Source organism: Bos javanicus, chromosome 27 (assembly GCF_032452875.1).
Source record: "Bos javanicus breed banteng chromosome 27, ARS-OSU_banteng_1.0, whole genome shotgun sequence".
NCBI classification, from domain to species: domain Eukaryota; kingdom Metazoa; phylum Chordata; class Mammalia; order Artiodactyla; family Bovidae; genus Bos; species Bos javanicus.
The window spans coordinates 3,577,947-3,604,665 of NC_083894.1; the positions used below are offsets into that span (position 1 = coordinate 3,577,947).

Here is a 26,719-nt window from a genome sequence, read left to right on the forward strand (position 1 = left end):
TTCTGGCCCAAAGACTATCGAGCTGCACTTGTAAAACATGATCTATACAGTGAAACGATACTCAAAATCAGTGGCAAACTTCACATCAAATGTCAGATTGATGTTCTTACTAAAATTTCACACTTGTTCCCAATGTACTGAGCTAAATTCCAATCCACTGCCAAAGGCTACAGATGAGTAGCTGTTTTCCAATTTAGAATGTTTAATTTCAACGGTTAGTGCCTTTGGTTTTAAGATGATAAAGCTAGATAGAGATGCACGAATATATGTATCTAGAATGGAATACAAACATTAAATAATGACTGGGGTTGTTTTTTTTTTAATCCTTCCACTCTTAAATATAATATTATGATTTTTCAACTAGGTACATCAAGGGAAAAAATACTATAGTCAAGTATAATATTTTGACTTTTTTTTTAGTTAAAGAAAGAAAAAAAAATATAACTGGAGCTTGATTTGAACAGACTGCCAATTTTCTTTTCCAAAAAATCAATGTGTTTTCTTGGTTCTGAGCTCAGCATCTGTATCACGCACACTCACATACGCAAATGTTTGTGCATGTGTGTCGGAGCACACAAACCAGGAGGAAGGGAGGAAATGAGAGAGAGAGCTTGAACTGATATTTATAAAATCAATACCTGATTTCAGGCTTTGATCCAATTCATGGTAACTCTACGAAGCTATACAAACTACAAACAAGAATCTGGTGGTAATGGGAGAGCAGTGGATGATCCAGATACAGAAATGATTTTTCCTGCTGACATATCTGTTTCCAGTCATTAGGATTACATTACACACATTTCTTTAAACAGAAATTAAATATAGGGCTTCCCTAGTGGCTCAGACAGTAAAGAATCCACCTGCAAGATCTGGGCTTGATCCCTGGGTTGGGAAGATTCCCTGGAGAAGGGAATAGCTACCCACTCCAGTATTCTGGCCTAAAGAATTCCATGGACTGTGTAGTCCAGGGGTCGCAAAGAGTTGGACACAACTGAGCAACTTTCGCTTTCTTTCTTTCAAATATAGGCATACCTTCTGGCCTGGTCTGACATGTACACACACACACACACACTTTTGAATGGGATCAAATGCTTAAAAGTTGCCCAACATAAAGCTACAGAAAATGGACACATAATTTATTCTCTTGCTCTTCTTCTGAATACTGGCAGTCTGCCTGTATGGAGTGGTGGCCTCCTCCTAGTACATGAAACCTTCACAAAACTGATCTGTGGACACAGGAAAGCTCTGTGGGGGATATTAGGAATCTCACCCCAGCCTCTGGCAACTACTTCTTCCATGCTGAGGTTCACCCCTATGCCTGTCTCATGCTGAGGTTCACCCCTGCATCTCCTCCATGGTGAGGTACACCCCTTCATTTGTCTCCATGCTGAGGTTCACCCCTGCATCTGTCTCAACACTGAGGTTCACCACTGTGTCTACCTCCAGCTTGAGGTTCACTCCCTTGCATTTGTCTCTGGCCCCCAAATTAATTTTTCTTGTCCAATTCATTGTGCTTTCTTCCTTTGGACATCTCAAACCCAGTCTGAATGAGCTGCATGCTTTTCACTTCTTTCACCAACCCTAGCCTCAAGTTTCCCTCCTTATATTTCTATGCTCTTTCTTGAATGTCTGACTCCTTTTCTAGTCCTCCTACAGGAGCTGCTCTACTATCTAGGGTCACACAGCTGGAAGCTACAGTTGAAATGAGCAGGTCCCTCAGCTAATGCTGGAATAACTGCCTTAGAAGATCTTTGGAAAGAGTTTCCACGTTAAAGCACGCTGGTGTTTTGTGACGGCAACAGGAAAGGGCAAGTAGGGAAGGCCCCCAAAATTGCCCCTGGTCTAGCCAAGAGCATCAGAGTTTCTTCATAAGGCATCCCCCTGTTTCTAGAAGTTGCATTCCCTGAAACTCTTCTAGAGTACCGATCAAAATGGAGATCCTTGAACACAGCCAGAAACCCCCAAACTTTCCAACCATGAGTCCTGGACATTTGAAATGTCGCGTTCCTTCATTGTGCTGTGTGAGTTTCTGCTGTACAGCCAAGTGTATACACACATACACACACACAAAGTTGCTTCAGTCATTTCTGACTCTTTGCCACTTTATGGACCATAGCCCTTCAGGCTCCAGGGTCCTCTGTCCATGGGATTCTCCAGGCAAGTGCTGGAACGGGTTGTCGTGTCCTCTTTCAGGGAATCTTCTCAACCCAGGGATCAAACCTGTGTCTCTAATATCTCCTGCACTGGCAGATGGGTTCTTTACCACTAATGCCACCTGGGAAGCTGATACATACATTCTGGGAAATTCTGAAAGCAAGAGGAGAAGGGGACAACAGAGGATGAGATGGTTGGATGGCATCACCAACTCAATGGACATGAGTTTGAGTAAACTCCAGAAAATGGTAAAGTACAGGGAAGTCTGGCATGTTGCAGTCCATGGGGTCACAAAGAGTGGGACACAACTTAGTGACTGAACAACAGCAACTATATATATATATATATATATATATATATATATATATATATATAACCTATTCATTTATATATATAAATGCATATATTTTAAACATTTTGCACATCCCATGTTCAAAATGTCCCCACACATTTTCTGTCCACATACATTCTGCTCTCAGGGTCTTTGAAATACTCTTTGATGGCCTCGCAAGGTAACTGTTTCTCTTTCCTCAAACTCAGACTGCTCTCTTCACCTCTACAGCTGATTCCTCATGTTTCATACACAGCCTGGCAATCATGATGGATATGGCTTATTCAGTATCTCTGTACCATGGACAGCGACAGAGTTATGACCTATATTTTAATCTTTGCTCCGCAAGCTAAGTATCATTAACCTCATTTTACAGTTGGGAAATGAAAACTCTTGGAGTTTGAATAGCTAATCCAAATCACCCAGCTACACAGAAGAAAAAAAGACATTTTAAACCATCATCACTCTCACTCCAAGGCCAACTCTCTCTCTCATCATCTGAGCTGATGACCAAGGACTTTGCTGACACAGCAGAACAGGAGGCTTTGCAGACAGAGAAAAGGGATTGAGGGCAAGGCTAGAGGAAACTGCAAGTGAGGATCAAGTCACTTTCAGTCTAAGTTGCAAAATGGAATGCAAACCTTGCCTGGAATCAGATCAGGCCAGTCTCTGTGATGTGTCAGAAAGCAGAGCTTTTTCCTAACCCACGGCCCTAGGTGTTAATCTATATCCCACCAAAGACATGTGATTCATGGTCAAATATGCTTGGTGAATTGCTACATCCTCTAGCTGATGTTAAGTAAGATATTAAAAGACTGAGAATCTTTGGCAAATGAAACTAACTCTTTAGCCCAAAGTGAAATAAGTCAGAGAAAGACAAATACTCCACACCACTTACAAGTAGAATCTAAATTAAAAAACAAAATAATAGAACTCATGTACTTCAACACTAGAATGGTAGTTACCAGGGTCTGGATGGTGGAGGAAATGGGGAGATTTGGTCAAAGGGTCCAAATTTCCACTTCTAAGATGGGCAAGTTCTGAGGATTCAATGTTTCATACTGTGACTATGGTTAATAACACTGTACTGTAATCTTGAAATTTAATCTGAAGTTACCGCAGTTATTCATTGGCCACTGTCTGTCCCCCCACCCAGATGCTTTGGAGCCTCACTTCTGGGTCTGGTCCACAGAACAGGGGTGCCCGCATCACCAGGGGACTTGCTGGAAATGGAGAATCTCAGTGCCTTTCTCAGATCTCTCGAGATGTAATCCTAAAGGAAGAAAGATCCTGGCTGATTCCTATACACAATGCACTTGAGAAGCACTGGACTAGCATCTGTCACAATTGTGGGTACACGTTATGTGCTTTAGAGTTTGCCAAATAGATGCATATACACTTTGGTACAAATTCTATGGTTTTGCATTATATTTTTCCTAAGTTGTCTACTTTTAATAGTAAAATGACCTGGGCATATATAGCATTTGGATTTTCAGAAAAAAAAAAAAAAAAGAATGGTGTATCAAAGACAAGACACAGGTTTGAAAGGTTCAGCACAGAAGAAACAAAGCATTTATAATTAAAAGAAAAGGAAGGTTATTTTCTAAAAATAGCCCTTTAAAATTAAATACAGGTTAAAAACAAAAGTGCAGGGTTTTTCAGAACATTTTAACTTGAAAATATGAGAACTCTGGAGTCTCTATGGCACTGTTTCTTAGAGCAATAAACACTCCACCAGTTATAGAAATCACTGTATGTTGCAGGCCATGGGCCAAGGGCTTTGCAAACCACCCCTCCTTTGCTCCATTTCACAAGCCTCTGCTGTCTTGTCAGGGCCATTTCCATCTCACAGACACCAGCCTGGGACTTACAGCAGCCCGCTCTGCATCCTCAAGCTTGCAAGTTGCAAAGCTGAGGCCATATCCCTAGACTGAGTAAGGAGGCTTCTCTTAGCTACTATCCCAAGCTGCCTGCTATGGCAAGAGGATAGAGAAACTAGAGGAAACAGGCCCTGCTGCCCCACCCAGATGAGAACGGCTCCACAGGCAGTGGGCTCTGCTCTGAGGACACACAGAGACCGGCCTTCTCTCCTAGGAAAGGACCCCGCAATGCGGGGCAAGGCACCAATCCTTGCAGGATGCAGATTCCTTATCCAACCACAAAGGAATCGCTTTAGGAGGTTCCCCAAGTTCCAGATATTCTAAAGCTCATAAGTCACAAAAATAAAAACCTCCTGGTTTTTTAAATAAAAGATGGATTCTAATTGCCATGAAATTAAAAGACGCTTGCTCCTTGGAATAAAAGTTATGACCAACCTAGACAGTATATTAAAAATTAGAGACATTACTTTGCCAACAAAGGTCCATCTAGTCAAGGCTATGGTTTTTCCTGTGGTCATGTATGGATGTGAAAGTTCGACTATAAAGAAAGTTGAGCGCTGAAGAATGGATGCTTTTGAACTGTGGTGTTGGAGCAGCCTCTTGAGAGTCCCCTGGACTGCAAGGAGATCCAACCAGTCCATCCTAAAGGAAATCAGTCCTGAATATTCATTGGGAGGACTGGTGCTGAAGCTGAAACTCCAATACTTTGGCCACCTGATGCGAAGAACTGACTCATTGGAAAAGACCCTGATGCTGGGAAAGATTGAGGGCAGGAGGAGAAGGGGATGGTTGGATGGCATCAGCAACTCACCGAACATGAGTTTGAGTAAACTCTGGGAGCTGGTGATGGACAGGGAGGCCTGGTGTGCTGCAGTCCATGGGGCTGCAAAGAGTCAGACGTAACTGAGTGACTGAACAGAACTGAACTGAGTTGTGTAAAGGGTTTCAAATCAGAATTACTTCAGTGCTTGGCCTTATTAAAGTCCACTGATGGGAAACGTTCATTGTTCCAGCCACTGCTCACAGACAGGACTCTCCGAGCATGCATGCCATGTGCCCACAGGATGGAACCTGAGCAATAAAGTGGCACATTCTTCAGAGATGCCTTAGATTGCACAAAATTACCTTATTCTCCTAACCAGTGCTCCATGAAAATTAGATGTTCAGAGTTTGAGAGAAACTTTAAATGAAGACATCAAAATGTACAATTGGAAAACCATGACAGACAAATTTGGCTGATTTTAGGAATAAAAGAAAGCTTACAACTATTATCTGAGAATGGATAAAATAGGATTTGCACAACAGACTCTTAAAAGGAAGAATGTTTTTAAAAAGGAAATTTATTTAAAAGTGTTAATTTAATTGTAATTTTGCTTCCTGGACAAAAGACCACATACAAAGAGAGAGGTGAACTGCCAAAAAAAAAAAAAAAAAAAAACCTGACAACAACCAACTAAACAAATAAAAACCACCAACAAAAAACAGGCAATTTGTATTTTGTGAAATGAATTTATATTCCTAAGGGGAAAGTTTTCCCATTGCCTGTAACACCAATAATTTATTCATACCAAGTAAGATTTATCACCTTATCTTACACATGATAGACTGGAAAAAGAAGACTTTAAAAGGAGGATTCTTGCATCACCACCGGAGATAATAGGGCCAGATCTGGCTTTGGAGTGCCTTAGGCTCCCTGTGGTGTCCAGTGAGGTCAGACAAAATGGCAGTCACTCTGGGACAATTCCAGAGTATAACATGCTTTTATTTTTAATAATAAAAAAATAAAATTATTCCTATTTACTTTTATTATCTTGACTTAAAGACCATATAGGAATATCATCTTGACATATTTAAATAAGTGAAGAATTATGGTCTGGGACTGTCTGTGTTTCAACTCCTGCTCTGCCACCTGGAATCTGTGAGGCTGTGAGGCAAGGCATTTAACCTTCTCTGAGTCCACTGTCTCACCTATGAAATGGGGAAAAGGGTATCTCTAAGCCGTGGTGACTGCTTATACTTGCCTGGTACTTAGCAATACCCGGTGAATATTATTATTCAGTGTAAGTTGTTTTTAGAATAACGTGTTATTCTAAGAAATTTTTAGAGAAAGGTATTTTGAGTACAAGAGGGACTTAGGAAAAGGGTTATAACGACAACATGTTATTTATGGCCTCAGGCCTTTGGAGAGCATGCAGAGGTTTCAGAAAAGTAGAAGTTCATAGACCGATTCATACATACACACACATATAAGATATCTGTTTATGTTTTGCTTGTTCCATAGAAAATGCTTAAATACAACATTACAATAGGTCTGTGTAATGTAATTATTATACTTAAATTAAAAATGGAAAACATAAAAAAAAAAAAAAAGCAATTATATCAGTTGGTGGTCATGGAACAATGCTCTATGGTCTCTTTCTCCTTCTACCTGAAAAATGCCACCTTTTCCCCCAAAACAATGTGACCAGACTGAACCATGACATGAGGGAGGTCAAGCTTATGGAAACAGAAAGACTAGAAACAGTCACAACTTGGAAGCCATGAAAGACACAGAATTCAATGCCACACAGACCCCTAGACTGAGTTCTGGGGCAGAAAAAGGTGCATCCGTGAGTTAGTGTCAGTGTTAACGTCTTGGTTTCCATTACAACGCTACAGGTGTATAAGATGTGACTGTTAGGGGAACCTGGGCTGGGTGGTAAACCAACGGTTTGAGCTGGTTTTGCAGATTCTCCATGAAATGACATTAAAATGAACAGTTGAAAAACAAGATGAGGAGGGAGAGGCCAGGGCTTCCTTTCTGTACAGGCAGCAGGTCAGCCGAGGGACTGATTTTGGGTGTTGATGGCTCTGTGTATGCCTCTATAATCCATCCTCATTAGAAATTAAATAGACACCAAGTCAATTATCAATTAAGTGACAAGCTGGATAAACACTGCAGGTGTTAATTGACCCTTCAAGGGTTCTTCAAAGCTCACTCAGCTTTGCCAGTTCCTTTGAAGTTCTGTTTTGGCTTCAGCAAATCACTGATTAGATTGATTTAATGGTGAAGTTTTGCCTGGTTAATGGGAACAGAATAAAGTGTAGTTACAAGACTACTTTTTGTCCTCTAACATGTAATCTCACACAGTCCAGACAGGCAAAGGGGTAGGGCCATGTTGCTTAGTGAATAACTAAACTTAAGCTTTTAAAAAAAAAATCATATGTAACAGATTTTCTATTGATATAAGAAATCAGGGTTAATTTGAGGGGGCTAGGAAGCACTCTTGAGTTTATGATCAGTGTGGTTTTCCAGGGAGGACAGTGGTGTAAAGCTCTATGCCCTCCTGGTGGTACTCCTCCCCATGTTCTACCACCTACATGTCACTTACGTCTTTTAATGTCTGTTCAGCTCAGCAGCCTGGGTGTTCCACGTGGAGGCTGGCTCCTGAACATACACACAAGAGACACAAACATCCGCTAAGGTGAAGACCAAGGTGCATTTAATGGGGCAAAGTGACGGTGTTTGCCGGGGATGGAAAAGGCCAGGCTGGTGGGCAGGGTGGACCATGCTCTGAAAAGTCTTGAATGATCTGTTAAGGCTTCAGCTGGGTTTTATTCCAATCATCGTAGCTCAGTCACTGAAGGTTTTTTAAGAAACTAATGCGTTTAAGTAAGCCTGAGGGCACATCTTAAACACATTCATGAGTTCTTGTTTTTCTTCCTTCTCTACCCCTAGACACACTCACCCCGTCTTGAAACAGGGTAGATAATTATGCCCAGATATGAGTGCATATTTTAAAGATATCAAACACTCTCTTGCTGGTCTTTTGTCAAGACTTTGTGATGTTCCAAATTCTTTTAACCACCATGTCTTAATTTAGAAACCTTAGTAGCTTAATGCTGAAATAAAATCAATCTTTTGCTTTCCTCTTGATATTTCCAGAATTAGGAGTTAGATTGGATCACTTTAGAAAGTAAGAAGGAATGGTTAGCCTCACTGCTAACCAGGTTTCTGACTTCAGGAAAAATCGTAATTACTGGACCACACTGCAAAGACAACTAGGACGGACGGCTGTCCCTTTAAAGAAGGTATTGAAGGTATAAGAGGCTGACCTGTCTAAACTTAGAATCTAACCAGTTCAAATGAATCAAGCCTCATCTGATGGAAGCAGAGTGGCTTAGGCTAAAGCGAATGCCGCCCCCCTCTCTGCCCTCCCCCATCCCCCCCAACACACCAAGATTAACATATGGACAATTTTGGAACTTTACATCATCCACCACTTTTAGACTGCCTCTGCTGTAGCCATGGCAACCCTTACATAAAACATAGCTGAGTTGGTAACTTCACTCCAAATGAATTGAAAATAAGGCTAATCCTATTATTCTTCTCAACAATTTTCCAAGTAGCTTCTTCTCAGAGTGCCCTTGCTTGTATAGTCTGTCTTTTAAAAATAGATTATTGGAAAATTATATGTATATGTGCACTCTTTCTACACCCATAGCCATTAGCATGGTCCTGCTGTCATTGACGTGTAACCTTGCACCCGAGATGAAGTACACCCACCTACATGGCTACTTAGTATTTTTCTTGCAGTTCGGGGATGGGTAAATCTTTTAAATATACCAATTTAGAATCTGACACATGGCAGAGGCTGTCACTCGAAAATTACAGTTAAATAATAGTCTTTTGAAGATAAGTTCTATTATGCGTTTGTATAAATCTGGAAAGGTAACCCAGTGGCTCTGCTTTGTATTGTAAATGTGCCCACGTATGTTTCCGTAGCGATTTCGGAAAACCATGTTTTCCTTTCCTGCCTCCACTGAAGACCATTCTCTTGTAAAGTGGTCCTATGGTCATGTCAAGATATTCCTCTTTGTAATTGTGATAAACACTCAATGTCACCCCAAGAAGCTCTGCTGTCCCTGACTCTACTGACGCACTTGTGTGCTCAGAGGCTTCTCCAGTAGCCCATCTCCCTTAAGGTGGTGGTCTGCTCAAGGCTTTAGGATCCAAACCCCAGTGTCAGTCCTGAAACAGAGGAAAGGGAACTTCCCCAACAGGCCATTAGGCTCAAACCTGGACTGTTCCACTTGGGGGACAGTCTTAGAGTGAAAAGAAAATGTGGTTTGGGTTCAGAGGCCTTCAGACACAGCCTCGCCCCTCACCTGCTCCCTCAGCTTTGCCATCTCCCATCCTTTGTGCCTCTCGGACTCTTCATCAGAAATGGGCAAGGATGTCAACGAGTGCACAGGGCTTTGTGCATGCCTACAGGACGGTGCAAGTCATCTCGAGAAGGTAACTGTCAACACAGCCCCATACATGTCTGATGAGGACTATCAGAAGAGAGGAACCACAGTGAACCAACAGGAAACCCCGTTTATTAGACCGGAAGGCACACAGGGCACAAGTCCCATCCAGGGTTTTTCAACAACTGCTCGGGTCCTACCCACTGCTGCTAGATTGCTGTTGAATATGGTGTCCTGGCAAACGCCAAGAGAAAGAGTTCAGAGAGCTGGAAACCATTTCAGTCTGAAGCCAAGCACCAGGAAGACGTGGGGCGATTCCTCCAACATTCCCTACATGATAAGGACTGTACGCTGTTGTTTTCAGGCACCCGTGTGGCCGCAGCCCCACCTGGCATTTCTGACAGATCACAATGTTAGCACATTCAAGAGCCCATCCACACACACTTTTCTGAGTCTGATATTGAAGGAAGAGGGGACCCGAGTCGGGGAAAGGACTGGTGGAGATAAAACAGAGAGGAGGAAAGGATGAGAGAGAAACCAGCAGGGATGAGAAAAGAAGAAACGGACAAAACCACATCAAGTGAGATCAGTCAGTCCTGCGGTCTGCCTACTGCAGACAAAAGAGACCGAGGGGTCTGCCTGCTCAGGGTGCTCACGCTGCGTGGAGGGCCATGAGGACTTCTGCAGGACTCTGCACCACTGTGCTCCGTGTCTCTGCTCAGCATCCCTGTTTCTCTTTCAGACTTGGACATGGACACTCACACTGTAGAGCTTCCTTTCTTGCATAAACAAAGTTTGTTTGGCAAAAGCCAACCTTGACCACGGATGCCATTAATACAACCGTCATCCAATATGCCTCACTTTTGCCTCTCCCCGCTCCCAACCTGACATCACATGCAGGAAATGCCTGAGATCTCTGGAATCTCTCACAAATAAGGCCTTAACGAGGAATGGCTGAATTTCTAAGAATGTGTCACCATATATTTTTGCATTGCAATGGTTTTCTGAATAAAACAAGGTGATTTTAGATCCAGGAGAGTGTTGCATCACTGAACCTCTTACACTGATGGACAGAGAAAGGCACTCAGTAGATGTTGAATGAATTAATTTAAAACAGTACAGCTCATTTAGTACAGCTTCTTTTTATATAAGCAGTTAAATGATTTGTTCAAGGTCACAGTGATGATTTGTGACAGAACTTGGAGCAGAATCCAGGACACCCAACTTTCAGTTTGGTATCAGGTTCCATGAGCTCTGACGGTACAAGAAGCTACACAGATAATAACATAATCAATCTTTGAGTCTTAAAACTTAAATTGTATAACATCAAATAAGCGAAAGGGTAACCCTGCTCAATCTAAAAGTATTGCTCAGATGAATGAAGCGGAAAACAAATATCACAGAGGCAGTGGTTATTTTTCTCTTAATTGAAGTAACATTTAACATAAGGACAATAGAATTAATGAAAGGAAATAACCGTCTATAAATACAAATTCTCTGCATTGAATGTTGAGTCTTGGAAAATAAAGTAAAATTCAGTGTTGATAATTGGTGTAAAAACAGGTGGTCTAACTTATGACATTTGTCAGGTTTGATATTTTTATCCTTCAGTCTCTGTACTGAAATGCAAACTTAAACCCATAGAGATGTTCAAAATCACTCATTTCATCCCCTCCACCAATGCATCAAGAGCCAATATTTCCTCCATTCCAACTTATTTTGAATTTACAGTGGAGTTTCCTTGTTGTTGAAGACCTGAAATAGGTAGCAGTTGCAGTTCTTAAAATGCTAAGAAATTAAAACATTAAACAAGACCAAAAAAATCCAGTTCAACTCATATCAAGTGACTTAATTTTATGTATATTTTACATCTTTAAACATCTATTCTTCAGTTGTATTATGAACACAGCAAAGTCTGCTCATGCAAGAAACACCATAAACCAGAGGGTATTATAGTGGATTTGATTGGGTTTTCTCCTGTCACCACCAGCACTCACGCCAGGGAACTGATCAGATAACCAGCATTATGTATGCATCAGATGAGCATTTATGGTTCTCTTGTGACCTGCACAGGTTAGTCACATGGTCTCCACAGAGGAAAAGATATACATAATCACATATTTACAGCACAGGCGACAAATGACTGGTATCACGACATTTTAAAATCACCACCATCTAAAAATATCTGCTGACACTGAATCAACTCCAGACCAAATCCAAAACTAGCTCAGCTCACTTAGCTGCCTCTCCTGTGTAGCTTCATAGGAGCCCAAACTGAGGCAAATTCCAGTGTCCAGGACCAGACAACTTCTCTAGCTCCAAAACCAGCAAGAAACATCCCAGAAGCTCTGACAAATCATTCACCCTATAGGTTACATTGTAGCAGCCAGAAGAGCAGGGCAAGAAAGATGTCTCTTGTCCAGCACTCACCATATGGACGGTGCTTCTGTCCCGCTGATCTCTAAGAAGTCGTATCCTTCTTCGAGCTGGAAATCAGTGAAGACCAGTGCGATGGTGTCCCCGGGCTCTGCGAGGATGGTCCACGTGCAGTCGGCATTGTTCTCATACTCGGAAGGGAAGTGGGGGCTGGAGATGCTGCTGCTCGTTCCCCGCAAGGTTCCTCCGCAGGCCCCCTCGGCTGCAAGGGGCAGAAGAGAGAAAGCACATTTAAAAGTGGCTTCAGACACAAGTACCTCCATCAAGCACCACTCTTCATGGGTGGCAAATATTTTCTGAATCCAAAATCATGACACACAATCGGAAAAAGGGTTTCTTTCTTCTGATTTGTTAGTTTAGTTCTATGGAAAGATGTAACAGTATACCAATTATATTGCCTTGTGAACTGAACTACCACTAAAAAAAGAAGTGAAATTATGTCTTTTCTAAGATCTGTGATGTGCAGTTATTATACAGCTGACGTTCACAGGTGGCTCAACCTTATTCTCAAAGGAAGACAGAAACAAGTTGGCAACATTTTGGGTTTTAAAAGTACCTAGCCATCTTTGCTTCATTTTCTGTGAGCTGGCTGTGAAAACACAGTGATCTTAAAAGAAGTATCCACCCTAATCTTTACATCAGGTAGAGTTTGGAATGTGCACTTGGCTTTGAATTTCAGAGAAGTCCTTGAATAAGATGAAAACAGAGAGGCGCCAATATCATAAAATGATCCTGAGTAGGAAACAGCTACATGAAAACTTAAAATGGATAATCAAGGAAAAGTGACAAGGAAAGGATCAGTAAGGTAAAATATAAAACACTGAGGATACAAATTAGCATTGGAATAAATAACTCTTCTGAAGAGAAATGGATCTTGTAAATTTTTCCACATAGTAAAAAAATAGATGTTATTCAATTTATATAATCATCTAATACAAAATGTTATGTATATAGTAAACTGTATATATAGGGCAGCCAAATATTTGTAAGACAACATTTTTTTGAAGACGCTGTAACTACTGTTCCTTCTGCTCTTTCTTCCTGTTTTTTTCTCTCATTTCTCCCTTCCACTCTCCCTCCCTTCTTTCCTATCACATAATCCTAGCAAAGAGTACACCCTTGGCTGTCTGTGTCTGCAGACTCTATATCCATTTTGTTGTTGTTCAGTCACTCAGTCATGTCTGACTTTTTGTGACCCCATGGACTGTAGCATGTCAGGCTTCCCTGTCCTTCACCATCTCCCAGAGTTTGCTCAAATTCATGTCTATTGAGTTGATGATGCCATCCAACCATTTCATCCTCTGTAGCCCCCTTCTCCTCCTGCCCTCAAACTTTCACAGCATCCTGCTCGTTCCTAATGAGTTTGCTCTTGCATCCATAAATTCTACCAACAGCAGATGGAAAACATACAAAAAATATTCCTAGAAAGTTCCAAACAGTAAAACTTAAGTTTGCTGCATGCTGACAACTATTTACATAGCATTTTCATTGTATTAGGTATTACAAATATTCTACAAATAATTTAAATTATATGAGAAGATGTGTGTGGAGTTTACATACATATATTACTATGCCATTTTTTATAAGGGGCTTGAGTAACCAAGAAAAGTTCCAGACTTCCAGAAAAGGATCTTCTTCTGCTTTATGGACTATGCCAAAGCCTTTGACTGTGTGTCTCACAATAAACTGTGGAAAAAGAGACAGGAATATCAGACCACCTGACCTGCCTCTTGAGAAACCTATAGGCAGGTCAGGAAGCAACAGTTAGAACTGGACATGGAACAACAGACTGGTTCCAAATAGGAAAAGGAGTATGTCAAGGCTGTATATTGTCACCCTGCTTATTTAACTTATATGCAGAGTACCTCATGAGAAACTTTGGGCTGGAAGAAGCACAAGCTGGAATCAAGGCTGCCAGGATAAATATCAATAACCTCAGATATGCAGATGACATCACCCTTATGGCAGAAAGTGAAGAAGAATTAAAGAGCCTCTTGATGAAAGTGAAAGAGGAGAATGAAAAAGTTGGCTTAAAGCTCAACATTCAGAAAACTAAGATCATGGCATCCGATCCCATCACTTCATGGCAAATAGGTGGGGAAACAGTGGCTGACTTTGTTTTGGGGGGGCTCCAAAATCACTGCAGATGGTGATTGCAGCCATGAAATTAAAAGACGCTTACTCCTTGGAAGGAAAGTTATGACCAACCTAGATAGCATATTAAAAAGCAGAGACATTACTTTGCCAACAAAAGTCCATCTAGTCAAAGATATGGTTTTTCCAGTAGTCGTGTATGGATGTGAGAGTTGGACTATAAAGAAAGCTGAGCACCAAAGAATTGATGCTTTTTAACTTTGGCATTGGAGAAGACTCTTGAGAGTCCCTTGGACTGCAAGGAGATCCAACCAGTCCATTCTAAAGGAAATCAGTCCTGAATATTCATTGGAAGGACTGATGTTGAAGCTGAAACTCCAGTACTTTGGCCACCTGATGCGAAGAGCTGACTCATTTGAAAAGACCCTGATGCTGGGAAAGATTGAAGATGCGAGGAGAAGGGAACAACAGAGGATGAGATGGCTGGATGGCATCACCGACTCAATGGACATGAGTTTGAGTGAACTCCATGCGTTGGTGATGGACGGGGAGGCCTGGTGTGCTACAGTCCATGGGATCCCAGAGCTGGATGCAACTGAGCAACTGAACTGAACTGAGTATCCAAAGATTTTGTGGCCTGCTGGGGACCCTGGAGTCCATATGTGACAATTGTGTTGTCCCAGCCCCAGGGACTCGGCACTAATCGTCCTGTCCGATACCCCAAATCCAGGGCCTCCATGTCTGTCCCTTGGCCCCTTCCTGGGTTCAACATCCTGCCCTCTCTCATCCACCTTGTCTTGCTCCCTGTCTCCTCAGCCTGCTGTGCCCCATTTCTCAGCCCTTTGCTCAGGACAAAGCATTGGGCGACAAGTTTTATGAGCCTGGCTGTGCTCAGGGATTCGCCTGGGCCTCATAGGTAGTCTGGAACTCAGCAAAGTCCCCTCTCTTCCTTCTTCATGCACAGGAATCAACATTTCCTGTACTTGAATCAGTTACACGGACCCTCCACTCAGCCATCTTCAGTAGGAGGAATGGGACTATAATAATATACCTATGGGCTTAAGATAACATCCAACTTTATCATTTCAAAGAGTAAAAGCAGGAAAGTAAGCTAATTTAGTTATAGTACTATGAGGTATTTTCAAATATAAAGTTCTAAAAAATATAATATTTTATTAAAAACTGCAGCAAGCTTGTAAGAAGAAAGTTTCATTGTGGTAGCAACACAGAAGGGGTTCAGTTGAGTGTTTGTTTAGCTCTGTTTGTTTTCAGCAAATAGCTGAGCCACAAGTCCAGAAATGTTCTTTTTATCAGCAGAGCAGCAGGGAAATTTCAAGAAGAAATAAAGTCAAGGCAGGCAGACAAAGCAAAATAATCAAAGTAAAACATTAAGAAATGGGGATTATGGACAAGCTTCTTGGAAACTGAAGAGTTATTTCAAGCTCCATAAACATTTAAGGTAAACTTAGAAATCACATACACCCGTGGCAGATTCATGTTGATATATAGCAAAACCAATACAATATTGTAAAATAATTAGCCTCTAGTTAAAATAAATAAATTTAAATTAAAAAAGTAAACTATTAAAAAATAACTATTAAAATAAACTAGATAATTCTGGCCAATATTTGTATATTATAGTTTTATATCAATATAATGTAAGTTTCTTTTTTTTATCCCTGGATTTTAATAGTAGAACAAATGTACCAAAAAATTTACCTTAATATTAATTCTGCTAAATACAGAGAAATTTTTTTTTTTTTTTGTCTAGAAGCTGAAAAATTGGGGGAGGTTATCTACTTAAGTAAGTGTTATTTACAATTACATCATATCCCCACACACACTTTTTTTTTTTTTAATACATTATGCAGAAAGAAAATAAAGTTAGGTTTGAAACTGCCAGGTAAATACTTGACTATAAAAATTAGCACCCAAAATGTTTCCTAATAAGATGCTGAATATCAATATTGAGTCCCTTCACTCCATATAGTAAAACCTATGCTCCTGGGACAGCCACATGAAGGGGTCAGAGGGCACAAGTGGAAAAATGGAGTCAAGGAGTCTAATCCTGCAGCAACTATCAGAGCAATTATTTCTTTAAATCCATTTCCTATATTGAGTTTTCACAAAATCTTGCATTTGGAAAAAAAAAAAAAATCCACAGCTTAAAAGAGTTTGAATGCCATCAAGTTAATCCAAGAAGAAGATAAGGTTTTTAATAAAAGATGTGTTTGAATGTACTGGTTTCTGTAAGTGGGGAAGATAATTCTAACTGTAAGCAGAAATCAGAGTGCACTATGTCCCCTAAGGAATTTCACAACTTTTAAAAAGTTTCAACCCAAACTGTAAAAGTATTATAAGCTTTGCTTGGGTATCAGTGTTGTTAGGAATTTAACTTTATGGCATGATTCAAAATACAGAATAAAACATTATTTAGAGACATACTTTGCCATATTTATCATAAAGAAAAATTGAAACCAACTAAATGTTTAACAACAGATAAATCGTTAAATAAATTACAATGCAACCAAACCATGTGGTGGTTACCAAGCATCTGTCACACTGCTTCAGCAAACCCCTGACTCACAATATTAAATTTATAAAATGCAGAGTATACCCTGCATAATTGTTGGGAGCCGGCGTGAGGACCTCCACCCATGGCAAAGGTCATGAGGAAGGAGGCTCGACATACGCAAAGGCGGGATCGAGCCTCAGGAGTCCCCCTGGAAATCCTCGAGCATCTACCCCCATAACCAGAGCCTGCCTACTTTACTACTTTGTGCTTTCACCTACATCTCTGACCTTATGGGGGGCTGTCCCCCACCACCTTTTTTGGAGAAGGAGTTAACTTAGAGCTCCAGTTAATAAAAACTCCTGGGCGTGACAAGAGTGTTTTAACCTACAAACTCCTCTGATGGTTCTCTAGCCTGCCTGACAGGCTTGTCCGGCCACATGTGATTGCTTACAGCCTCCCAACCATGAGAGGCACGAGATGCTCTAAACCTTCTAAAAACAGGTTCCTTAGAAAAGTTAGAAAACCATTAGTATAAGTATAGTGGGCTGATTAGAAATTGTATTGGTGAAGGGTTTTTCATTTGTTGAGCCAATGTTTGTTGCTAAGTCTCCACATTCCCTGCCCTTACACACATTAATGGATATATAGAAGAAATAAGTATTAACCTTTGATATTAATCACGTTAGACCTTAGGCTAAGTAAATTCTTTCCTTAATTAAAACCCACTACACCCTCACCCTATAGGAATGTAACTTTATCTGGTACCTTCGGAAGGTGGAGTCTTTTTAAAGAATAATCACCCCTGGAGAAATAAGTGTCCGGTTGACTGACCGCTGTCACAAGGAGAGGGTCATAAGTTGTCAGCAGGCCCCCTGGCCAGAAGATGATGTAACACCCCTAAGACCTCTGTATACATTTGTATGAAGCACCTGACTTTGATAAAAGTCAGGACTGCTGACCCCGTGTGACTTTTGCATAACATCTCAGTGTATAAAAGTAGACCATGGAAAATAAAGAATTGGGATCAGTTTCTCGAAATACTGGTCTCCCCATGTCGCTCTCTCTCTCAAACTCTGGCTGAGTCTCCATCTGTAGTGTGGAACCCACCAAGCTTACTAATTTTGCCTGGGCTTCTAAGATCCGACCGGGGAGGCCTCAGTGTCTCCTCTCCTTCGGGAGAACGGAAGGATGCCTGCGGCCTACGTAAGTGGTACAAACTTCTTGTCTTGAAGTTTTATGGGTCTCCCACGTAAACCAAGCTACTCAGCCTCTTTTCTCCACTGAATTTTCCTACTGAGCTATCCTCATTCTATTACTCTTTACATCTCTAATTAATATCTAATTGAAGCTATTGTATCCTGATCCTCGCAGACGCCGTCCTCACTTCGAACTCCCTGGATCAGCCAGGGCTGGACCTCGGCACATAATTTCTTCTCAATTTTAAAAATTGTATAGAAAAATATTCAGCAAAGAAGAAAGATGTGCACACACATTTAAAACGTTCATTTGCTAATACTAGGCAATGTTTTCTAACATGCCTTCCTTAAGGCTGTATAGGATACTGGTACCAGTGCAAGCTTTCAAGTTGGCTGCCTGGATTGGAATCTGAGTTTTTGCCCCTTTATATAACAAGTTCTCTTCTCTGGGCCTCAGTGTGGCTATTTATAAATAAAGATAGTAAGGATGTCACACAATCTAAGGCATGTTTCTTCCAGTAGTATGGATGTGAGAGTTGGGCCATAAAGAAGGTTGATTGCTGAATAACTGATACTTTTGAACTGTGGTGTTGGAGAAGATTCTTGAGAGTCCCTTGGACTGCAAGGAGATCAGAGAAGTAAATCCTAAAGGAGATCAGTCCTGAATATTCATTGGAAGGACCAATGCTGAAGCTGAAGCTCCAATACTTTGGCCACCTGATGCAAAGAGTCAATTCACTAGAAAGAGTCTGATGCTGGGAAACATTGAGGGCAGAAGGGAAAAGAAGCAACAGAGGATGAGGTGGTTGGATGGCAAAATTGACTCAGTGGACAAGAGTTTGAAAAAACTATAGGAGACAGTGAAGGACAGGGAAGCCTGGTGTGCTGCAGTCCATGGGGTTGCAAAGAGTTGGACATGACTTCATGACTGAACAACAACAACAATTTGTAGAGTGGTTGTGAAGGTTAAATAGATCAATAACTGTAAAGTGCTCAAAATATTGCAGGCAAATACTAATGATCCATAAAAATGGCTATTTGTATTTTCTCCAACTTAGCATGCAGTCATTGCTTAAAAAAAAAAAAAAAGGTCTCAGTCATGTCCAATTCTTTGTGACCTCATGGACTGTAGCCCACCAGGCTCCTCCATCTGTGGAATTTTCTAGGCAAGAGTACTGGAGTGGGTTGCCATTTCCTTTTCCAGGGGATCTTCCCGACCCGGGGAAGTCATCACTTAATGACAGGTTATTTACTTCTTTTGATCATTTTTACCACTGCTTTGAGTAAGACTGTTCTCCAAGATCTACACACCGCTTTCACCAGGAGTTTAGCAGCTGCCACAAGGGAACAAGAGGGTCACAGAGTCCGGTGGTCGGAAGGCAGCCCCCTTCCCGAGGATTCCACTCCTCTGGAGGGCTGGAATGAATGGGTCCCAGATCTAATGCTACTGTTTCTGCAGCCTCATCACCTGTGTTATACGTGAGACCATTGGTGGACCGTTCCCTTCCATCCTTCATCCTTGGGTACTGAAGACACTGTGAGAAGTACTGGTTTGAGGTCACCCCACCTCCCCTCAAAGATTAACACAGCTCACGTGTATGGTTCCTTCCTCTCGCCCAAGCTCCTATCAGCAACATTTCCCACATCTCAACCACTTCTGGGGTACAACCCCCACTTCTTTACACTCATGGAAACCAGATGTCTTTTCAGGATGCTGCATCATGAAATCCTCCCTAAGGTCTGAGTTTTGTACCCACGTCCTGAATGCCACTGTCCTGGACTACATGCTCACAGACATGTACTTCATTGCAGACCACTTTTGTTCTTTCCTCCCTGAAGTGCTCCAGTTGGGAGTCTTTCATCCTCAGAATCTAGCACCTTCTTCCTTGGAGTCATCGACACAATCCCTGGGGCAGCTTCACCAGTCCTTGCAGATTTTTACTTCTGGTTCACTTTCAGTGTCTCCAACGCTACATCTGACTTGCTTCTCACTGAGTTCAGTATCAAGCTAGACCATCTTCTGAACACTGGCCTCTTGGTTCCCTTGTCCCTCTTCCAGCAACCCAGTTCCAAGGCAGGCCTTCATCCCCACCTTCATCTTCCACCTCCTCAAAAGCAATACATGATCGTTTTCCAGCAGCAAAGTGGGCTGCCCCAATTTCAGACCTCCACTCTCTACATTTCCAGGTCACGTCCTCAAATACCTTCAGTCCAATCACTCTTGGACCCCGATGAGCCAACACTCCCCAATCTTTCCACTTTCTCACTTCCTTCCCTCATGCCCTCTTGTCTCCGTGTCTCCCCTTGCCATCCTCAGGTTTTTCGGCCTTCATTTCAATCACTCCCCTGTGTTTGCCATCATGCTGCTGTCCGCACCTTAGATTCAAATTGGACCATATCCACATGGACTCCCAAGGTAAACGTGGCTCCAGAAAAAACCCAGATAGACATGCAGTGATGGGTCAACCACATCCAACCCGGTTTTTAATGATGACATCCCTGCTCTGTTCCCCACATCCATTCTCCATTGAGAGGAACAGTCCTCTGTTGGGAGGAAGGGCCATTTTGTACCCTCTTCCTCCTCCTGCCAGCATCTCCTGCTGCATCCTTAACGTGATTTTGTTTCCTATTTCCCTAAGAAAATAGAAGCGATTGAAAGAGAAATTTTATGACCTATTGACACCATGTATGATCACCTATTTGCATTTCTGCCCACAAAATGTCCTCCCTGGAGGACAGATAAATGCTCAGCCTACAGTTTACACCTATACCTGTGCTGTTGCTCTGATCTAAGCCAAATCCCTCAACAAATGATCATTTACTCTTTTGATTGGAGAGCTGCTCTCAGCATACATAGCTTAGTCACTAAGCCATGTCCAACTCTTTGCAGCCCCATGGACTGTAGCCTGCCAGGTTCCTCTGTACATGGGATTCACCAGGGAAGAATGCTGTAGAGGGTTGCCATTTCCTTCTCCAGGGGATTTTCCTGACCGAGGGATCAGACCCATATCTCCTGTTCTCCTGCACTGCAGGTGGATTCTTTACCACTAGCACCACCTGGGAAGCCCCATAAAAACATGTTATAATACATCCCATTCAAAAAAAGTTATCATTTTTTTTTAGGTAACTCTTTTGTTTAAGTAACTCTTTTAAAAGATACATACTCCTTGGAAGGAAAGTTATGACTAATCTAAAGAGCATATTAAAAAGCAGAGACATTACTTTGCCAACAAAGGTCCATCTAGCCAAGGCTATGGTTTTTCCAGTGGTCATGTATGGATGTGAGAGTTGTACTAGAAAGAAAGCTGAGCCCTGAAGAATTGATGGTTTTGAACTGTGGTGTTGGAGAAGACTCTTGAGAGTCCCTTGGACTGCAAGGAGGTCCAACCAGTCCATCCTAAAGGAGATCAGTCCCGGGTGTTCATTGGAAGGACTGGTATTGAAGCTCAAACTCCAATACTTTGGCCACCTGATGTGAAGAGCTGACTCATTAGAAAAGACCCTGATGCTGGGAAAGATTGAGGGCAGGAGGAGAAGGGGATGACAGAGGATGAGATGGCTGAATGGGATCAGCAACTTGATGGACATGAGTTTGGATAAACTCTGGGAGTTGGTGGTGGACAGGGAGGCCTGGCGTGCTATGGTCCGTGAGGTTGCAAAGAGTCGGACACGACTGAGTGACTGAACTGAACTTTTGTTTCCACATCTATTTCCAGACTCCATATCTACCTTTAGCTTTATTTATAAAAATCCCTTTCTCAGAAACACACCTTAAAAATGTCTATAATTGCAATCTTTAGTTTTTTCCCATCCTCAACTGAATCCACCTGAGTCAGGATTTTGTCCTCATTGGTCCAGAAGAACTGCTCATCTCACGTCAGCCACACCAACAAATCCAAGGGTCAGTTCTCAGTTCTCACCTCATAAAAACTCTCAACAACATCCCACAGATATCCATGTCATCTTCCGTGAAGTACTTTTTTGTCAATAGACTTGTAAAATTCTTATATCTTGAAATAATTGCAAATTCACAAGAAGTTGCAATCATAGTACAGACTGATCCTGTGTACCCTCCCTCCACTTTCCACCAATGATTACATCTTACATAGGTACAGATAGCATCAAAAAATGACACTTTTACAATGTGTACATATGATTTTGCTCACTAGTTCCTTATATACCACAGCCATGGCTGCCTCTAACCTTAAGGGCATGCTTTCTCGGTCCCCCCATTATTTTGATTTCATCTCTCAATCCTTAGAGAAGGCAATGGCAACCCACTCCAGTACTCTTGCCTGGAAAATCCCATGGATGGAGGCCCTGGAAGGCTGCAGTCCATGGGGTCGCTGAGAGTCGGACATGACTGAGAGACTTCACTTTCACTTTTCACTCTCATGCACTGGAGAAGGAAATGGCAACCCACTCCAGTGTTCTTGCCTGGAGAATCCCAGGGACGGGGCATCCTGGTGGGCTGCCGTCTATGGGGTTGCACAGGGTCGGACACGACGGAAGTAACTCACCAGCAGTCTCATCTAGTCTCAGTTCTATGGATTTAAATAGTGTACATATGTTGACAGTTCTCTAGCTTGAAGGTTGACTTCAGATCTTTCTTGAATTTCACTTTTATGTATCCAACTGCCAACTTGGCATATCCAAATGCATGTCTAAATAGCAGTCCAGATCTACTAGTTTCCAGATAATACTCTTTTTTTTAAATTTTATTTTATTGTTTAACTTTACAATATTGTATTGGTTTTACTCAGATAATATTCTTAAACTTTATTTTTCCAAGTCAAATTCCACAGCCTTCTCTATTTCAATAAGTGGGAAGCCCATTCTTCCAGTGGCTTAGAAAAAACTGGCACTGTACATGACTCTCCTGTTTCTCTCATGTTCTGCAACCACTGTGTCATAAAATTCTACTGGCAACTTCTTTAATCTGTATTCTTTTGCTTGATTTTTTTCTTCTTCTAACATCTTTATTCATAATTGATGAAAACTGGAAGCAACCAAAATGTCCTTCAATAGCTTGAAAGTGAAAGTGTGAGTTGCTCAGTCATGTCTGACTCTTAGCGACCCCAAGGACTTTGCCTACCAGGTTCCTCTTTCCATGGGATTCTCCAGACAAGAATACTGAAGTGGGTTGCCATTTCTGTTGCATATATAATGGGATATTATTCAGAAATAGACTGAAGAAGGAAATGGTAACCCATGCCAGTATTCTTGCCTGTATAAATCTCATGGACAGAAGAGCCTGGTGGGCTGAACTAAGATGGAGTCGCAAAGAGTTGGACATGACTCAGTGACTAAATAACAAAAACCATTCAGAAATATAAGGAAATGAACTGCCAAGTTATGAAGAGACGCAATAGCCTTAAATGCATACTGTGAAGAGAGAGGCACCTACATGTTGTATAGCTTCAACCATATGACATTCTGAAAAGGTACAACTATAGACAGTAAAAAGATCAGGGTTACCAAGGGGTTAGGGTGGAGAGAGAAATGAACAGCTGGAGCCCAAAGGATTGTAAAGGCAGCGGGCCCATTCTACACAACACTGCAATGGTGGGTAAATGGCATTACACATTTGTCAAAATACACTGATATTATTTCATCAGTTGTAATGAAAGTACCATATTATTTTAAGATATTAATAAAAGGAAAGACTTTGCAGGGGGACAGAAGAACTCATATACAGGAATGCTATTTCCTGCTCGAGTTTTCTATAATCTTAAAATTGCTCTAAAAAATGATGTCTATAAGCTTTTTTTTTTTTTTTAATGTAATGCTAAATAATCAGAATGAGTGGATAAAAAATGCCCTGAGCCAGAGGCAGGAGGGAATCTGGTAACCACGAAGTCCTCAGAGAAGTCTCCTTGGAAAGCTGACCTTTCTAATCTGTATTCTGAATCCAAATGCATCTTGCAACCTCCACTGCTGCTTGTGTTGTGAAAGTGATGAGTCATTCAGTCAAGTCTGACTCTTTGCAACCCCATGGACTGTAGCCCTCCAGGCTCTTCTGTCCATGGAATTTTCCAGGCAAGAATACTGGAGTGGGTAGCCATTCTGTTCTCCAGGGGATCTTCCTGACCCAAAGATCAAACCCACATCTCCTGCATTGGCACGAGGGAAGCCCCACTGCTCCTACTACCTCTCAAAATTGCATCATCTCTCTCCTTGAAGACTGGAGTGGTTTCCAAACAGGTTTCCCCATTCCACCCTTCCCACCACACATTCTTGGCTCAAAAGAGCAGCAGAGTGAGTCTCTTAAATTCAAAATGCAATGACACTGCTTCTCTCATCAAAACCATCTGATGTCTTCCCATACGGCTCTGTATAATGGCCCACAGGGCCCCAGAATCCCTCATCATCCATCCCCTCTGATCTTTTCTCCCACAACCATGCCACTGTCCACTCCACTCCAGCCATACTGGCTTCTGCATTGCTTTTCACTCACCCTGTGGTTGCTCAGGATCAAAGTCCTGGCTGTTTCCTTGATCTCGACCATGCTCTCAACATTCTCATATCTTTTAATCTCTCACCTCCACAACATATTGCTGTGTTGGCCAAAGATAGTGGTTTCCCAGGACAGGGGACCTCCAGTGCTAACACCAGGACGATCTTAGGCAAACCAAGCAGTAGTCACCACAGCTCAATCAGAGGGCACTGTCTCAGTGAATGCGTCTGTCAACACTTAAGTAAACAATTATTACAATTGGGTATGTGACATATTGATTTGTTTTTACTCATTTTTGTTTTAATTTATGTGGTCGACCTCTACCCATGAGGGCTTCCCTTGTGGCTCAGCTGGTAAAGATCTACCTGCAATGCAGGAGACCTGGGCTCGATCCCTGGGTTGGGAAGATCCCCTGGAGAAGGGAAAGGCTACCCACTCCAGTATTCTGGCCTGGAGAATTCTAGTCCATGGGGTCACAAAGATTTGGACACGACTGAGTGACTTTCACTTCTCCCCACAAAGATATGGCAGTTGGGGCTTTTCTTGTTTTGTTCACTTTGTAGCCCCAGCGAAGAACTTATGTAAGCAGACTACAGCTTATGGGCTGCATGCAGCCTGGTATCTATTATTGTAAATAGACCCCAGGATGCGTGTAGAAACACTCATGCCTGTTTGTTTAGGTAGTCACTGGAGACTTCTGCTCTAAAATTACTGACTACAGTAGCTGAAACACAGACCATATGGCTTGAAATACATGAAACATTTACTTTATGGCCCTTGACAGAAAGAGTCTACTGACCTGACTGTTAAATATATCTGACATCTTGTCTGTCCTGCATAAATGTTTCTTAAATGAACAAACACAAATAGACAGCAGGCATAGTCTACTGGAAATAAAAAAAATAAAAAAATAAAAAAAACCAACTTTGGGGCATCATTTTCATGCTATTAAATCCTCAGCAAATTAAAAGGAAATGCGAACATCAAATCCAAGAGTAATTGTAGTAAAAATATGTGTGGCATGGAAATTTGCTCAGCAAGTTTGCAAAGCATAAATAACATCCCAAGAATTCTTTCCTTAGGAAATAATTAAACAGAAGAAACAAAGGCAATGCTATATATACAGAGACACTAATTATAGCATTATGTGTAGAAGCAAATACTGGAAACACTCATTATGCTCAATTATGGGGAAAGAGAGAACTATTAATTTGTATAATATTGAGGATATTGAGAAGAAAATGCTGTCAATTAAAACTGAAATGTTCATCACTTAATACCAATCTTAAAAATAAAACCAAAATGTACTGTGTTCTACGATTTTAGCCTCTGAGAGTTTCAGAGGATGAACTGCTTTCCTTTGGTTTCCACCTTTGTTCCATTCTAGCTTGTCAGCAATAATGATTTCAATAATAATGGCCATTATTGATAGTGAGTACTTCCAGAATCTCATTTACTCTTTACCAGTCCCATGAGATTTAAATTAATCTAGATACACACATACACACACATATATGCACATATTCCACACTGAATCACTTTGTTGTACACCTGAAACTAACACAACATTGTGAATCAACGCTATTAAACTTAAAAAAAAAAAAAAAAGGAGCATGAATCCAATTCAACAGATTCACAGGCAGAGGCTTTGCACACAGCTTGTCCAGGATGTCTTAGCTAGTAAGAAAACAGGGTCCTTGCTAGCAAACACTTCCATCACTGCCCATCACAAGGAATGGCATTTCCTTGGGAAGTATTAATTTGGTCACTAGACAGCTTCAGTCCTACAACCTAAGATGGTATTTACATGAGAAAAAATCTTGGAAAAATACTGCAACTTGGGCCTCAAAATAACTGGTATACAGGCACTTACGATTATGCTTTAAAATGTTAGATTGCATTCAGAGAGATAATATTACAAAAAAGTGCTTATCAGAAAGCCCTGTAGCCTTGTGAAATGCAAAGCATGCACACCAGATTTACTATAATAACACTGACATATATTTTCAACATTTAAAAACAATTGGTGAGACTTAGGGTTGTTTATTACCTGGTATACATAGATAAGTGCTGAAAACTAAACTCCCCAAAGCTGTCCACACTTAATACAGAGCTGTGTTTCTTAAATGAAGACTATCCCATTCAACCTTATTTTGCAATGCTTGGTCCTGACATGATTAATCATTTAAGATTCATTTTTACAATATTACCTCTGTAACGTAACTGATAAAAACACAGCTGTGTTTTAAATATCACAGAGTTTGACACCCACGAAAAAGCATGACTCCTCTCCCTCCCTGCCTCCCTCCAGCTGTATCTTCTCCCAGAGTTTCTCTTCCCCATCAGTGGCACGATATCTGCAATTAAAAACCTTGAGTGACATTTCATAAGGCACTGGCAAGTGACATGTTGTCATTTCCAGTCACA

General features: G+C 41.4%; 1 protein-coding gene across 1 annotated transcript in view; it reads right to left on the reverse strand.

Moving 5' to 3' along the window:
- CSMD1 (CUB and Sushi multiple domains 1) overlaps window positions 1–26,719 on the reverse strand; it is a 2,072,278-nt gene that overhangs the window by 1,028,109 nt on the left and 1,017,450 nt on the right. Inside the window, exon 5 of the mRNA XM_061404066.1 lies at window positions 12,025–12,232. Within this exon, the coding sequence (XP_061260050.1) occupies window positions 12,025–12,232 (208 nt within the window). The remainder of the gene's footprint in view (window positions 1–12,024; window positions 12,233–26,719) is intronic.